The following is a 15,837-nucleotide window of genomic DNA, read 5'->3' as shown; positions in this document are numbered from 1 at the left end:
AAGGGCTCAGGCTTACTTTGGCAGTTGTATAATTACAGCCTCACCTGATTGGTTAATTAAGTTGTTTTTTTTTAACAAGGTAGCCGTTGCTTTTTACACCGTTTTTTTTTTTTACACCGTTTTTTTTTACAGCCATGTCCTTAGTGAGAAATGGGGACGCGATAACAACAGCAGTTAAACACACTTTTTAAAATGAAAATGCCTCCACCCACTGTGACTTGAAATTATTATGAGATTATCTTCTTAGGTGTGATGAGTCGTGTGTATTTAAGGACAGAACTGAAGGGTGGCTGTAAGATAAAACACCATAACACACACACACACACACACACACACACACACACACACACACACACACACACACACACACACACACACACACACACATCACCCTCCATGTTGCAGCCTGTGCAGCAGTTTCTTGCCCACTATGGGATACAGTGCCAGGTGCACAGAGCCAGGTCCATACCAGACAGCAGAGGCAGCGATGCCCGAGGATGTGCCAGCAGAGCACGGCTCTCCATCCATGCACCTCCAGTCCAAATGTATTCTCTCTGTTAGTTTAATAGTCTCTCGGAACTGCTACAACAAGCTTGCTGCTGGCTTGTTGTTAGCATTGGCTAAGTGTGGTGTCTAGCTATTGGTCCATTACAAAAAGAAAAATCGACATGAAATGAAATCAGAAAATACAAAATGTTCTACTTTCAAACAGGTCTAAGCAGAAGTTTTTACATCACTCTGGTCTTCACACACATTATACATTACAAGTAAAAAGTGAAGGATGATTGGACCAAATCTTGCCAGTAATGCTTTCTGGTTGTTCTTCTGGTTGTTGACTCAGAACATCATTAAATTGCATTGAATTCATAGAGGTGGTCATAGACAAAATAGTGCTGTCCTCCTCTCTGCCCCATGCATACAGAATTCTATAATGGAGATTTTATATATATTTTAAACTTTGAGGAATCTCCTCCGCCTAAATGGAGCGGCTGCCATAGATGCAGGAAACATGCAAATTTATGTTTTGTTCCCTAAAACTCTGCATCAGACCCAAATGAAAGGCATCAATCAACTCTATAAGAAAACACTATAAAACCAGCAGGGGCTTCAAATTCAGCTTTTAATTATCTTTAGGTTCATGAATGCTAGCACCAAATGACACTAGCAGTCACCTAAAATCTCTTTATGTTGTAAGGTAAAGACCCAACAAATAATACAGAGAATACCCCAACAATCAGATGGCCTCTGTGAGCAAGTACTTGGTGACAGTGGGAAGGAAAAACACTCTTATAACAGGAAGGAACCTCAAGGATGGGCAATCGCTGTGACCAGTTGTTGGTGAGGGGAGGGAGACGGGACAAAGGACACACTGTGGAAGAATATGTCCACTCTCTTCTACAACAATCCCTCCCTTTAATGTAAAATGATTCAAATGTAAAATCACTATGGAAGCAGACATTTAGTCTTGATGTTTGGATGCTGAAAGAAAAATCTGATTAACGAGAGAAAATTCATTCCCTCCGCCTCAGTTTTACCTGATTTGACGACAAACCTCTCTCTTCATCCCTTCATTCATTTTCTTCTGAAAAACGTTTTGCACACTAAACATGACGTTTGACCCGTGACAGTACAAAGACAAATTGATGCCACAATGTTTTGCATAACACGGACAATACACAGGAAAAAATTATTAAAAAACCAGGCACCCGCTGACCCTATTTGATGTGTTGGAGGTTCTTCAGGATTCTAAATAAGTTGCACGCATCAAATAAAGCAGATACCCAGGCTCATTTGCACACATTTCCATATGTGTCAACGTTTAAAAAGATCCCAGTACTTTGGGCCTAAATTTGAAGTACAAAACCAAACAAATGCCTTCCAAAGCTGTGTTTAATTGGCAGTCCGCATTCTCATTTATCTCTATTCAGTCTGGCAGTGTCAGCTCAGTGATACAACTAATGCCCAGAGCAGGTGAGAAATCCATTTTCCCTGAACACTTTCCGTTCTGCTCTAGCTTGCTGCCGCACCGTACAAAAGCCATAACTTTGTGGCAAATCAGTGCTGCGATCGCAGGCACTGAAGTGTTAAAACCTGCATTTCAATCCTGCTCAAACTGAAATTAAATGAAGCTAAATGCATCATTATCCACAAGTATGCCAACAACCCTACACTCCAGACAGGAGATAAATGCTTCACTTGTTTTGTTTTTCTTTCCTCAGGTTCTCTTCTCACGCAGTTAAAGCTTTGTCTTGGCAGAACAGTCACCACGACACCCATAATCACTGAAGAACTCCCTCTTGGGCATTATTGCAATAATAACCCATCCCACAGTTTATTGTGCTGCAGATCACCTTTGTCTCATCACACTACAAGCTCACTCTGCACAAAAAAGAAAGAAAAAAACCCACACAACTGTAAGACGGCATTATTTACTGAGAGCGCCAGTCACAAAGGAGCTGTGAATCAGAGCTCGCTCATGCTGTGGGTTTGAATCCCAAGACGCTTTCTCACATGTCTGAAGATGCAGACTGGAGAAACACCGTATTCCCTTAGAACAGTGTGTGCACCCTCATTCAGATCCCTCATTTTTTTATATTTCTAAGATGCTTTCTGGCACCACGCTGAGAGCGTGCTTTTCTGGCTGTTAGGGTTTAAACAAATATTCAACAAATGGTTCATTTTAAATGTCCGAGCCAGACTTGCCGAGAGCCTGACTTGGGTTTGCAGTTAAACCCCCCCCCCAAAAAGCCAACAAATACACACACACTCCAAGAAAATTCACAGTCACAGATTACGTCTTTGGTTGCCTTTAGAGAACTTTATTTACATGTCCATATATAGCAAGGTTCAAGTTCATGATGCAGCTGTGAAACTACCTGTCTGTCTTTATGTGCCCTAACAAATACATTTAAAATAAAAAAAATTTAAAAAACACACTTAATGCAGAGTGAGTGTCAATGATGTCCCGATACTGGAGAGTACTTGTTTGAGTTTAGTCTTCCGTCTGATTTTGGTTTCTATCAAACATCTTCAGAACACGTTTGTCTTTGTTCTTTTGAAAGAAACAGGAGGAAAAAACCAGTAAAACAACAAAGACAATGTGAGTCTCAGGACACCTTAGAGGACTGAGCTTTGTTCTTGTCATGTATGCACTAGAGATGATACAATCGTGTTGCTGCTTAAACTTAACCAGGAGCAAAAGAAAATAGCTGGAACCTCACGCCACATCGTCTCGCCATCTGCCATGCATCTGCCGCCCCGAGGAGTGGCTTGGTGCTGTGGACAGAGCTGGACCGGACCGAGCCGAACGAGGCCAAGCTGACTCAGACTTGGACTTTGTACACAGCACAGAATATGGACCGGATTTTTCCATCAAGGGTTTTCTGAACCCTCCCCCACGTGTTCTCAGTCCCACACCTTTGTCTTTTGTTCCTCCACTCAATGCCATCCGACTGCTTGCGTAAAATTCAAAGGCTAAAAAAATATTTTTTTCCTAATTTCTTGTTCACTACAGAGGTTTCATTTTGTTTTTTTAAAAAAAGGGACAAAAAAAGGAAACAAAAACAAAAAAGTTCTTTGGAGGAATCCCACAGTTGCGCAGCTATAGACTAACCAGCATTCTTAGAGCATTAAAATCAGTTTTTTTCTTTTTTCCAGAGATGTGACTTTGCCTCTTTTTGCTTCGCTTTCTTTTCTTTCACAAACATAACCAAAACGACAAAAGTACAAGTTGAGTGTCTCTTGCTTTCCATGCCACCAACGCTCTGTACAGTCAATGCTGCAGGAGGGAGCCTTGGCCCCGCCCCCTGATTATTAGTTTGCTTTTTTGGAGCCAATCGGAGTTCAGTACATAACTTCGTAGACTGTGGCTTTCTTGTCCCCGGAGCCAGTGACGATGAACTGGTCGTCGGGTGAAATGTCGCAGCTGAGAACCGACGAAGACTCCTTAGACTAAGCAAAAAGACAGAGACGACATCATCAGTGAATCAAAATGCAGAAATTCACAGCTGTTATTTAAAGGTACTTTTGTGTCCCCAAATTACCCTCTGATATTTGAAGAAGATGAGCAGGGAAATGAAAAAGCTTGTATTATTTTTAAAGCTTTGACAGCTCAATTGTTTCCAGACCAGAGATCAAAATTTCTCATCAGATCAGGCTGCGTGTCTTGCATTAAACTCTGGGGTTTTACCTGAAATATGCTGGATCCATAAGGTGTCCTCCATGCATTCAGGAGGTTATCTTTGCCTGTGCTCACGAACCATTTACCTACAGGAAAAAACACACACGGCCATCAGCAGATAAAGCCTCAGGGGAGGAGAGATATGGAGAAGTCTGAGAGGCTGCGAAGCAAAAGCAGAGAGAAGAGGCGAAAGGGAAAGGACAGCTTCTGTGTTCTAATGAGAGAAGCAAAAGATTTGTTCTGCTTCCCTCTGATTAGATACCCTCAGGTAGTGTGATGTAACCAATCCATCAATCTAATCGGTGTGTACGTGTCGTCTGTGTGTGTGTACGTGTCGTGTGTGTGTGTGTGTGTGTGTGTGCGCGTACCACAGTAGGCGAACTTGAGGGAGAGAACGCAGCTTTCGTGAAGGTGCAGCTGGTACTTGTCAGGTTTTGAGACATGCAGAACTTCCACGTTACTGCTCTCCATTCCCACAGCCAGCCACTCGCCTGTCGGACAGTAGCCCAGAGAGAAGATCTGGAGACAAAGAGGGAGGAAATGCGATGATGACAGATGTAAAGTGTTATTGGTAATGAGGTTTATGTGTATTAGACTTGTGTGTGCACCTGTGATGTGAAGTCATGCTGCTGCAGCTGGCGTCCCTCTCGGAGGTCCCAGCAGCGGACTGTGTTGTCCAGCCCTCCCGTCCACAGCTTGGTGCCGTCGTTGGAGATATCGATGCAGCTCGCTCCGTCCGTGTGGCCCTGGAACTGCCTGCAGGATAGACACAAGGTAGTCAACACAGCTAGGCTAAACTACAACCAGAGAGACGTTCCTTAAGGTACACAGCCCTGACTGCATTTCATTTAAGTACATTTAATATTTAATCTTTACAATTTGTTGAAGTGAGCAATTTTTTTCTGCATTACTCGTCTATTTGTGGTATGAAATGCTGAGAGAATTCAAGGCTACAGAGATTTTATTAATGTTTACTTAGCAAAATTAAGTTGCATTTAGCATCAAAAGCACAAATTTATAGTGTTTGTGTTACTTTTAAACATCTGAAACTTCCATAAGTGCAGACAAGTGTCTACACAGGTAAATCTGAAGATTGTATTTAAATAAAAACTGTCAAAAGCAGAATGCTGCACACGTGAATGTGGAAAACCACCAGTAAAACCCATTTAAAGACAGATAGGAAGGAAGACTGTAAGTCGTCACTCTGGCTAGAAGATAAATGCACAGCCTGAGCTCCAAACTTACAAAAAAGTCGTTGCTTTGGTGCCCCAAGTGCAGTTTTTCCTGGCGCTATGTCTATTTCATGACTGACAGCGCAGATTGTAAAATTACACCAATTCCTTATACTACTCTCCCTCTCTTCTCAACATCCCACTCGATACCTTTTCCATCAGTCTCTCGTCTCCCAACCTGAAAATAATCTGGCTATTTCCCACTCCCATCTGCTCTCCTCATCTGACTGCAGGAAACCGGTGAAGACGATGAATCAGCCACTTCCTCCTCCTCTTACCTAACCAGCGTCTGGTTGTGAAGGTCCCAGACGACGATGTTGCCGTCGCTGCAGCAGGAAAAGCAGACCTTGTTGTCGGGCGAGATGGCCAAGGCGTAGCAAGCGGGAGCGGACGACGTCAGCTCCGCCTTGATGCGAGGAGTAGGAGTGGCCAGATCCCAGATTGATAGCGTGCTGGCCTCTCCTCCGACAATCAAGGTTCGACCGTCAGAGAGCAGCTTGCAGGATCGGATGTAGTTATCCCTGTTCTGATTGAGCATCATAAAATGATAAATGCATCACTATAAAATCATACCGACAGATATATTCTGGGTAGTTCAACAATGTGATATAAATTAAAGCATGTGGTTACAGAAAAGTATAAAGATGCTGCAGGATTGATCTTGAAAAGGTGATTCATCATTCAAAGTGTGAAAAGCAAGCACATCAATTTCAGCAGTAAAATAACATTACTAGACACGAGATGGGCAGCAAGCTTTAAAACCGATCTGCACAGCATCCATCTATCTGTCCTCCTTTATTTCTCACCAGACAGTCCAGCTGGGCCATGGGGCTCTTGCTTCCTGGTTGGCTGATGTCCCACACCTTGACGCAGCCCTTCCCTCCGGTGTACACGTGACGCGTCGAGGTGCTGATGGTGACGGCGCACACCACCTCCCCGTGGCTCAGGGTGTGGATCTGACGGGCGTGACGAGGAATGCCCGGTCCGAGCAGGGCGTCGGGGGGAAAGGGCACGGGCTGCATCTGGCCGTCAGCGCTCACATGGAAGGAGTAGGCGCTGAGGGAAGAGAAAGAGATGGATAACAGATTCAGTGCTGCAGTAACCATACGTCAGGACAAGTTACTGTGACGGGCACCGTTCTATGTATGCAGTTTAAAAAAGCACACATGAAGCTCTTGTACTTTGGTCATATCTCTGTGTTTAAATTAAAACATCACAGAACACTCTGGCTATTCATCTGCTAAAGTAAGAAATATTACAAGAAATTGAAACGAGGCACACTGCTAACACTTTTAAAGACATTTCTCAAATGCTTTAAGGATGAACTCACTTACAAGCTCTTAATGCATGAACGCCACCTTTCTAATTTAAAATAAAATGCCTTGGTACATTTTGGCCTAACGAAGGTTTAAAATCTCAAAAGGCTTCAAAATCTCTAATTGTTCATCTTTTGTTTTCTTAAAGCTCTGTAACTGAACTCTGAGGACAAACTGAGCTTCCTAGTGCCGTTAATAGTGAACAGGAGAAGATCTGCATGATAGCAACCAAGGAAGAGGAAACTCACGGTTTCCCGGAGGCAGCAGACTGCAAGCTGGCAGGCAGCCCAGGGACCCTCATGTGTGGGTGTGGAGACTCATAGCCCACCTGGAAGAGTCAGAGATAAGTCAACATAGGGAAGAAAATAACACTGAAGACTATGAAGTAAAATAGATGGTTCATGGTAGAGGACAGAAGAGATCACAGTTAATTTGTTAAAATTGGTCAAACAGAGGCAGCGTAAATCTGAAAGATCAAAATAAAACGAGATGACATATATGATTTCTGAAGAGCAGAGCCTGTAGATTTTAAAAATGACAAAGCAGCTGCTCTCTTCTTTTCCATAAATATCCCTCTTTCTGCCCTCTGACTGGTTTATATGCTGAGGTATGACATATGACAGTGACACTGCAAAGACAAATTATGTGCAGAGCGTCGAGCTCACCACAGGGGACCGTCCATAGCCTGCGGCAGCTGCTGCCGCCGCCGCTGCAGCTCCATTCATTTGGGGGGAGACCAAGTGGAGACCAGCGCCATAGCCCGCAGCCCCGGGCAGGTCCCCATTCACCCCTGGAGGGGGTAGGCCAAAAGCCCCCGGTGGGTACGCTCCCTGCACCGCCAGGGGGTTTCTCAGACCGAGAGCTGAAGGGAAAAGAAGGGGCAGAAAAGATGATTTGTTTTGGATTAGTCAGGTGGCAAAATTACTGAATGAGACCTGAGCTTCATATTTAATTTTGATTTTTGATTTTTTTCACATAGCTTGGAATAACATACACATGTTATTAAGGTGACTCCCTCTGCAGAGTCTTTTAAAGCAAGCGACAGCTGTGACTGACAGGCTGTGAATAAGCTGCAACAAAAGGCTGGATGATATCAGCACTAGACCACTACTGACCCCTGCTGGCCAGCTTACCATCCTGCAGGGGGACGCAATGTACGTCTCTGTGCGCTCAAATTAGCATCCTCTACATCCCTCCATCTGCACGTGTAGGTGCACCTACGACGGCGCATGCATGCATACATAATAGTGTAGATGTGTGTGCGGACAGAAAACGGAGCAGAGGCTAACAGGTGACGTGAGAAAAGAGAAAAGAGATGATACACTGGAATAGATGGAGGCTCATTATGAAGCAGCTCACAGTCACAGTCCATCACCTCCCCTAATCTTTCCATTTAAAAAGTGAGGCACACAGAATATTTTTGCCCACAGCTGCTTATTAAGTCCAGATGGTGGTGGGTGGTGGGGAGCTGGCTGACACCCATACCAACTACTGCAGCCCGATGTTGCTAGAAACATTTCGTGTAACAAAGCCAATGTAACAGAGCTAAACGCTCGGCTCTGCAGATACAGATTCATATGTTTAATGGATCCTCTGAGCAGCATGTACGCACACTCCAAGAGGATTAGGAAATAGTACAACAAGAACTGCTCGTCCGCGGTGTCCTCGGCTGTCCGCCTCACACTTTATCTACAGTCTCCCTGAAGTCCAGTGAAGGGTTTTAGCAATAAAGCACAGGCTATGCGCCCTTTAGGGGAATTAAAGAAAGCTAAGGACGTTCTCACCGAGGGGGTCGACGCCAGGCTTGCCGGGGACAGGTCTGAACTGTGGGGGTCCGCTTGGTCCTGGGGTATTGGACTCCTGAGACATCGGGGTCCCTGGCTTCATACCTGGAGTGCTGGATTTCTCTCTCTTTTGGGGGAGAGTGGAACAGGAAAAAGAATGTTTTCAATCTGGGAGGACTTAGTAATAAAGGACAGAAGGAAAGAGACAGTGAGGAAGAAGGATGGGAAATAAAACACAAGATGACATTAAGAAAGACCAAGAGTGGACGGGACCATTGTGGGATGGGAGCATCCAACAAAATAACGTAGAGACAAACTATCAACCATGAAGAGAAAAGCTGAATAAAATGCACCCTACAGTAAATTAATATATTAATGGGGTTTCTTGCTTCACCTTGTCTCCATTTGAGATAAAACATTGTGTCTGTCTACCTGTGGGGGCTCTTTGCCACGGGACGGGGAGGTGGCACTGCTGGATGAGGCCAGGGAGGTGGGACTGGCCTGCGGGGGACCCTCTTTACGGGACGGGGGCATTTTGTCCAAACCATTTTCCCGGGATGAGTAGGACTGCACACTGCGGGGCGACGATGGATCCTGAGTTTGAAAACACAGAAGTTAGAAGTCATATCTTTCCCGACTTCAAACAGACACATTTCTATGTTTTCCAAAAAAGCCAGGAAACAAAATAACGAAACCAATTTCTCTCGCTGTAATTCTTCTGCCAGTTCATAAGGTGAAAAATGTTTGGCTGACATGCTTTCCAGTGTAAATGACGTCCTCATCCTTTGCCCCATTGAGTAGGTAAAGTCAAATCGGTAAAGACGCGTCTTTTGCATTCACACCTTGCGAAACAAAGAATTTATTTTGGGCTTTTGAAGATAAAAGACGACCCGCGGGTTGAACAATCGCTGTGAAATCTTTGGTCATCGCTTCAATGGAGGTCCTACACCGACCGATCGGAGCCTGCCATTATAATGGCCTCGTAACCCAATTAAGCCTCACTGCTAGATATTTGAAGCGACTCATAAAACAACTGTGGCAGCAGAAGTCTTGTAAGATGTGTAAGATATATGACCCAACATGATAGATGCACAGATTTTATCTGTGTTATTTTTAGTGGAAACTAATTGCTTACATAAACTTGGAAGATCTACTTCTGCTGCTATTGTTTGTTTAATTCATTTTAAACTAACACAACATTTTTAAAAGCCGATATAAGCTCATCGCCTTGCTTTGATGCTTATTCTTTTATTTGCATAATTTTAAGATAAAGAATAAATGTGCTGACTGGTTTTTTTTGTTAATCTTTGCTGTAAATAAATTATTTTATTCCACTTTTTCATAACTTGAAGAAAAAAACCCACCTCTAATCAAGAGGCTTTTTAAAATGAGGACAGCTTGAGCCACAGTGGCGTTTGTGTACCTATGTATTTTATAGCTCTGTGCTGCTAAATGAGGACAGGTGGAGGTGAAGGAGGGTGGAGAGGGATTAGTATAATTACTATTCACGTGTTCCTGCTGGGTATGTTTACATGATGTATGCAGATGAAAGCGGTCAAGTGAGGCAAACAGAGGCCAGCGGCCGCCTACTAACCTCATCTACTACCAAATTATCATCACTCTTATCCGCATCGCTGCCCTGAAAGAGAAAGAAGGTGAGATGAGACACTCCCGCTCTGCGGTCTGATGTATGCAGATTACATGTAGAAATATACAACACGCAAACAAGTTTCTCTGTGTGTAGTTTATTGCATTTGGAAAATTTTTGATTAATACCCGGTGAAGGTGAAGTTCAGTAAACGTGGACAATAAACGATAGAAATGTAATTAATTAGAGATTCTTAACTCGGACATGTGAAATCCTCTCAGGAACAGGCTTGTGTTTTTATTTTAGGTCTTGAACACGTTGATAATTCTGAACTTCGGGATAAGAGGAGGCATTTATCTCTCACTAAAACAAATCCTCTCAAGGTCTGATATATCTGATCTCTCACAATTACTCCAGCAGCAAAGTAAGCACAGCAGAAAGTGAAACTATTTCAATTACTTTGGAAGAAAGAGCAGCTTTTAAAAGTCTGCTGGCCTCTCGCTACGCAGACACCACCAGTCTTATCTGACGAGGCAGAGTTGGATGGAACTTTCTTACAGTTGCTCAAACATTTAAGAGCGCTATGAAAACGTCCTCACATAGTCTGTCATGAACTCCTTCTCATCAGCTTTCCTCTTCTTGCCGTTGCTGAGGTAGTCTGCTGGGCGACCCTTATCCCCATTGGACAGAGAGCTCTGCGGAGAGGAGGGAGAGAGGGCAGAGAGGATGGAATTGAGACAGAGAGGCAGGGAGCGAGGGGGAGGTGTGTGCGGGGAGGTGCAAAGAAGAGGAGGAGATGAAGGTAAGAAGGACAGAGCAGTGGAGAAATATTCGTGAGGGCGCGAAGGAAGAGGGTGATAATGAGGTGAGAGGGACTGCATAAATCATGTCAGGCTCATAAGCTGCAGAGATGAATGTGAAAGAATATCAGGCTGCATCGATTGGCCGGCTCAGTGAGGAGAAGAAAGAATCTTTCAAGTTTTCTTGAAGGCAGCAGAAAAGAGTGCCGAGTGGTCAAAGCATGATTTGGCACTGATACCATTTTTTTTTTTAACCCAGCCAGATAAATATTTTATAGCGCTGGCATAAAAATTGTTATCATAGTGGTTCCTCTATAGCCGACAGTAACTCTGCGCTAAAAGCTACGTTACTGTTGTTAAATGAGAACGAGAAGAGCTGTAAAAACATGTCGCCTTTGTGCTCACATGCAAGAAGGAAATGTTTACTTATGCCGACATACTGGAAAATGTGTCTGCAGGCAAATAATGCGCAACAGTAAAAGAAATTGTAAATAAAGAAAAAAACATCCATTATAACATCAACAAATAATATATAAGCGACTGCGTAGTAAATTGTACTCACTGGTCCTGCTTCACGATCTGTTCATTCCATGCAGAAGCACATCCAGTCAGAGGACAGCAGGACGGACAGACACACACATAAAGATACACAAACGTCAGACTACATGCCATCACTATACATCACGCTGCAGCTGATGACTCAGTGGGAAAATATCCCTGAGGGGTGTTGCGATCAGCAGCGCTCCGGTGCCCTGCCAAAATTCCAAAGCAAAAGGCGATCATTGGAGCTCATAGAGCGCATTCTGATGTTTGCTCTGCTGCTAACCCAGCGAGGTGTAATCCAGCTCGTCTCTCGGGCACGAACTCATCTGGACTTTCACGTGTTTTCCTTTGAACAAATTGAAACAAGAAGTGCGCTGCCGCTGTACCTCGGTGATGCTCGGCAGCGGCGGCGGCGGCGGCGGCGGCTGCCTCGAGGTGAGCTCTCTCATCCTTGGCAGCGAGCTGGGCACCCAAAGCGCCAGACAAGGCCAGGAGGCCGGACCCGCTGCTGAGGGCCAGGCTGGGGTGGGGCAGTCCTGATGGGTGTGGGCCCACTGGCAAACCCTGGGCGTGCTGGGAAAGGTGCTGAGCTTGAAGCTGCTGCTATAACGAGAAATACAAAGAAACAGAAAAAGAGGAGACAGAAATATCTGGGTGACTTACAAGCGCAAGCTTACTTCACAGGAATTGATCGAGAGGAAGAGAAGAGGAAGGAAAAGAAGGGAACTAATTGCTGCGATGTGCACGAGAGGAGGCATGTTAAGGTCGAGGGAGTGGCTCTTTAATATGGGAAGCTTTGCAGTCGAATTGAAAGGGATGGGAAGTAATTTTAAAGCAAGGCCAAATTTTCCATGAATTTAATTTGCATCTGAATTCCAAACAAACTACCTGGGACATCATTTAAATTTATGACTTTTGGGCCTTTTTTAGGTGGTTGTCAGACACCATAAATAGTCAAAAATAGTCTTTTTTTACAAAACAAAAATAAAAAATCAACATATTTTAGAGCTGGCCAATGAATATTCTTACTAAAAGGAAAAGAACAGAAAGAAAAATAAAAATGCTGGAGTATAAGGTACACACGCTATGAGGCAGAGGGGGGAGCCCACGTACCCCTATCGAAGCATTTAGCTCCCCCATGGTCACCTGTTTGGCGCGTTCCATGGCCTGGACCACCTGTTGTTGGTGCTGTGGAACAAATCAAGGTGTCAGTAAGGGCAGGTAGATGGACATTTAGTCTGTTTTTCCCCCAACAGTGAACTCATAACAAGTATAATTTATAGCATTTGTTGTTTGATTTTAGTGGCTGAAGAAAATGAATGTGCTCTGTCCATCTGCAGCTCTGTGTGTGACAGTGATGAATGTGTATGTATGTGCACACCTCCTGTGTGCGTCGATCTCACGCAGGAGAGAAAAGAAAGAGGACTGAATGTGACACATCGTGTGTGTGTGTGTGTGTGTCCCACCTCCTGTGACAGGAAGGGGATGAGCTGAGCACAGATCACGTTCAACCGCTTGGCAATCTCCGTCTAAAAGAGGAAAAAAAGGTACTGTCACTTTGATGAATAAACACACACACAAACACTCGCACAGCCAAGATTCAGCATGAACACAAAGAACACGCACACCCTCGTGAAGGTTACACACACAGGCGCACGCACACAGTGTGGCTGTGGCCTGTTTCTCCCAGGGCCAGTGTGGTAAATATTTCAGCTGCTTACATCTGGTCCATGCAAATGGAAACTCTGCCAGAGAGTTTGGCTAAAATATTCATGGACAGCATCTGCTGTGGCCACAGCCAGCCCACACATCGTGTGTGTCTCTGTGGATACACGCCCAACTCACCATCTTGTGTGTGTGCATGTGTTCCTGGTGTGTCCTTGCATGTCTGTTTGTCTGTGTGTGTGTTTGCATTTTGCATGCTTGAGTGTGTGTGTGTGTGTTTCCTGCTGGGGGTCAGTGATTCTTGCTGTGGGTGTGTGTCTGTCTCGATCTGCTCTACTACACAGCCAACAGCAAACTCTTCCTCCACGCCCCCCCACCCCCACCCCCACTCACCGCCATTTCTCTTTCCCTTTTTCCTTCCATCCCACTCCATTTATCGCTCTTTCCATCCATCTATTCCTCGTTTCATTCCTCCCTCCCTAATATTAGCACAGTAATCAGTGTTACAAGCTCCGCCATGTAACGTCTAACGCACACACGCGTGTGCACGCACGCACGCACGCAAAATCATGTTTAGCGGCAGGCCCAACAAGGCCGTTAGGGCCAGTAATGATATGCATGCAGAGATCATGACAACATCATTATGGCCACAGGCTGTTTATCTTGTTGACAGCTAGACCCTGTTCTGTGTGGATGTGTGCTCGCATGTGTGAGAATCCATGTGAGTGTGTTTGTGTGCATAGCCACACTCACCCCACCCCATTCTCTCTCTTAAGTGATTTATTGATGCTGGACTGAACTTCCACCCTTCCTTTTTCTTGCTCTTCCTCTCTCATGCTCTTTCTCTCATTCCTCTTGCTTGCCCACCTCTCTCCCTCCCTCTACTCTCCATTTGTCAGCCAGCCAGAGTGCCCCCCTCTACTCCTGCCCTTCTCCCCTCCATCCTCTGAATCCATCACCCCCCACCCCAAGGGAGACACAATGATTTCTTGTTAGAGAGCTCCAACTACTAAATGACATCTTCAGGAGGGAGAGAGAGAGAGAAGGAGAGAACACGAGCAATCGAGAGAAAGAGGATAAAGAGGGGAGGACAAAATGAGAGAGGGGAAATGAAAAGAGGAGGCAGAGGAAGGAGAGGAGGAGGAGGAGGAGGAGGAAAAGGGCAGATTGGGTTGAGGAAATGACAGCCAATGAACGAAGGATGTAGGAGGGAGAAGAGAAATAGAAAGAAGAACAGAAGGAAGGCGGAGGAGGAAAATCGAGATTGGGAAGTGGTGGTGGTGTCGTGTGCATGTGTGTGTGTATGTGAGGTGGGAGTGGGGTGGGGGACAGCAGCATGTCAAAAGCAAAGCGATTGAGATGGCGAAATGAACGAAGAGAAGGAAAGAGAGCAGACAGCAGGAAGGCAGTGACCTGATTTAAAGTGAAATTCAGCATGGACTGTATGTCTAGAAGGAGACAGAGGTGGAGACAGGGTGCACGGAAAATAGGGAGATAAAGAGAAAGAGAAATCAATCAAAAGGAAGAGCGACAGAGATGGTGAAGAAATGGAGATTAAGCGCGGGGAGCATTAAAAAGATACAGTAAGACATAAATTGAAGGGAAAAGATAAAAAAAAAAAAAGGAAGATGGGATGGAGAAGTAGGGCGACAGTGAGAGAATTGAAAGGACAGAGGGAGGGAATAACAGACGGGGATTTATGATGGGCAAGAGGGAAGGGCAGAGTATTCTCATCTGTCTGTGGTGGAGAAATGAATTCTGTTTGTGGATCCTATTAACACCTCCACAGCATAACACCGCTCTACAAGTCCGTCACAGAGAGGATTGACATAACAGCAGCAGAGACGGGAGATTTTCCTTAAAAAATAATTCTCACAGTTTTCGAGCTGATTGAGGGCAAAGGAAGGCAGAAGTGATAATACAAGAGAAAGATGCAAAGCTTCGAGATGGGGGTGGGGGTGCAGAAAGAGAGAGAATCCTGACTCACCTGTTTGTGCATTTCAATGTTAAGGCCGTAGGACATTTCGTAATACTGAAACAAAGGAGAATATCGGTTAATAGACATGAACGTACATAGAGAATAAGAGACTGTGAAACACAGCGGTAACACAGGATGTACAATGAAATCATCTCCCATGGATACACTGTAGGAAACAAGTCATCCGCTGAAAGATAAAACACGGACATTAACATAAAATAAACCCAGTTTATATTTTTCGGCAACTCTCATTAAACCAATAAGGCTGTGATAAAACAGCCCAACAAATACACTGCTGCAAACTAGGCTGCTAAGTCAAAAGTATTGAAAGTCTTGGCATTTTCACAGGATCAATAGACTTTAAGCCTAATTCAATAACATATAAAAAGTATATTTCTGTCTCACCTGAAAAACACAAATATTCTCTAGACAAGGAGTGTATACCCAAGAAGAATACCTATTTTTATTTTCTTACACAAAAGAATTGAGACAAATCAACTCTCCCGGACCACTCGCAACCTTTTCCTTTGCTCCCAGTTTCCCGACGTTAGGCCAAGCATGAGCACTCTGAAGTGCCCGCATGTCCCTAAAAGCTCATCGCTGCTAATTTCACCTTGAATCTGCTGAAAGTCAATGGCAATAAAATGACCCTGAGGCGTGTTTCGGAAGCCAGAAACCCAAAGCGGGGGAGGGAAATTGTCACCGGGCAGAGGAAGGTGGCAGACGATTGCAATAATCATGTCTAATATGA

The 15,837-nt window shown here is 44.6% G+C and overlaps 1 protein-coding gene across 7 annotated transcripts in view; it reads right to left on the bottom strand.

The window, feature by feature from the left end:
- Window positions 1-2,798: 2,798 nt before the first annotated feature.
- Window positions 2,799-15,837, bottom strand: part of tle2a (TLE family member 2, transcriptional corepressor a) — a 34,791-nt gene continuing 21,752 nt past the window's right edge. The window contains exons 4-20 of one of the 7 annotated variants that reach the window (XM_082523496.1): window positions 15,096-15,140; window positions 12,910-12,972; window positions 12,527-12,631; window positions 11,830-12,046; window positions 11,463-11,479; window positions 10,700-10,795; window positions 10,107-10,151; window positions 8,945-9,106; window positions 8,513-8,639; window positions 7,394-7,590; window positions 6,977-7,056; window positions 6,219-6,468; window positions 5,691-5,938; window positions 4,789-4,936; window positions 4,549-4,699; window positions 4,190-4,266; window positions 2,799-3,951 (exon numbers count right to left, since the gene is read on the bottom strand). In XM_082523496.1, coding sequence (XP_082379622.1) covers window positions 3,844-3,951; window positions 4,190-4,266; window positions 4,549-4,699; window positions 4,789-4,936; window positions 5,691-5,938; window positions 6,219-6,468; window positions 6,977-7,056; window positions 7,394-7,590; window positions 8,513-8,639; window positions 8,945-9,106; window positions 10,107-10,151; window positions 10,700-10,795; window positions 11,463-11,479; window positions 11,830-12,046; window positions 12,527-12,631; window positions 12,910-12,972; window positions 15,096-15,140 — 2,136 coding nt within the window. In that variant the 3' untranslated portion in view covers window positions 2,799-3,843. Of the gene's footprint in view, window positions 3,952-4,189; window positions 4,267-4,548; window positions 4,700-4,788; window positions 4,937-5,690; window positions 5,939-6,218; window positions 6,469-6,976; window positions 7,057-7,393; window positions 7,591-8,512; window positions 8,640-8,944; window positions 9,107-10,106; window positions 10,152-10,699; window positions 10,796-11,462; window positions 11,480-11,767; window positions 12,047-12,526; window positions 12,632-12,909; window positions 12,973-15,095; window positions 15,141-15,837 lie in introns of all 7 variants that reach the window. The other 6 variants (XM_082523497.1, XM_082523498.1, XM_082523499.1 and 3 more) reach the window with 6 other exon arrangements.

The sequence above is a fragment of the Aulonocara stuartgranti genome, assembly GCF_965226115.1.
Source record: "Aulonocara stuartgranti genome assembly, chromosome: 23".
Lineage (NCBI taxonomy): Eukaryota > Metazoa > Chordata > Actinopteri > Cichliformes > Cichlidae > Aulonocara > Aulonocara stuartgranti.
Note: the sequence above shows the minus strand (reverse complement) of the source record. Positions and strands in the feature narration are given on the sequence as shown.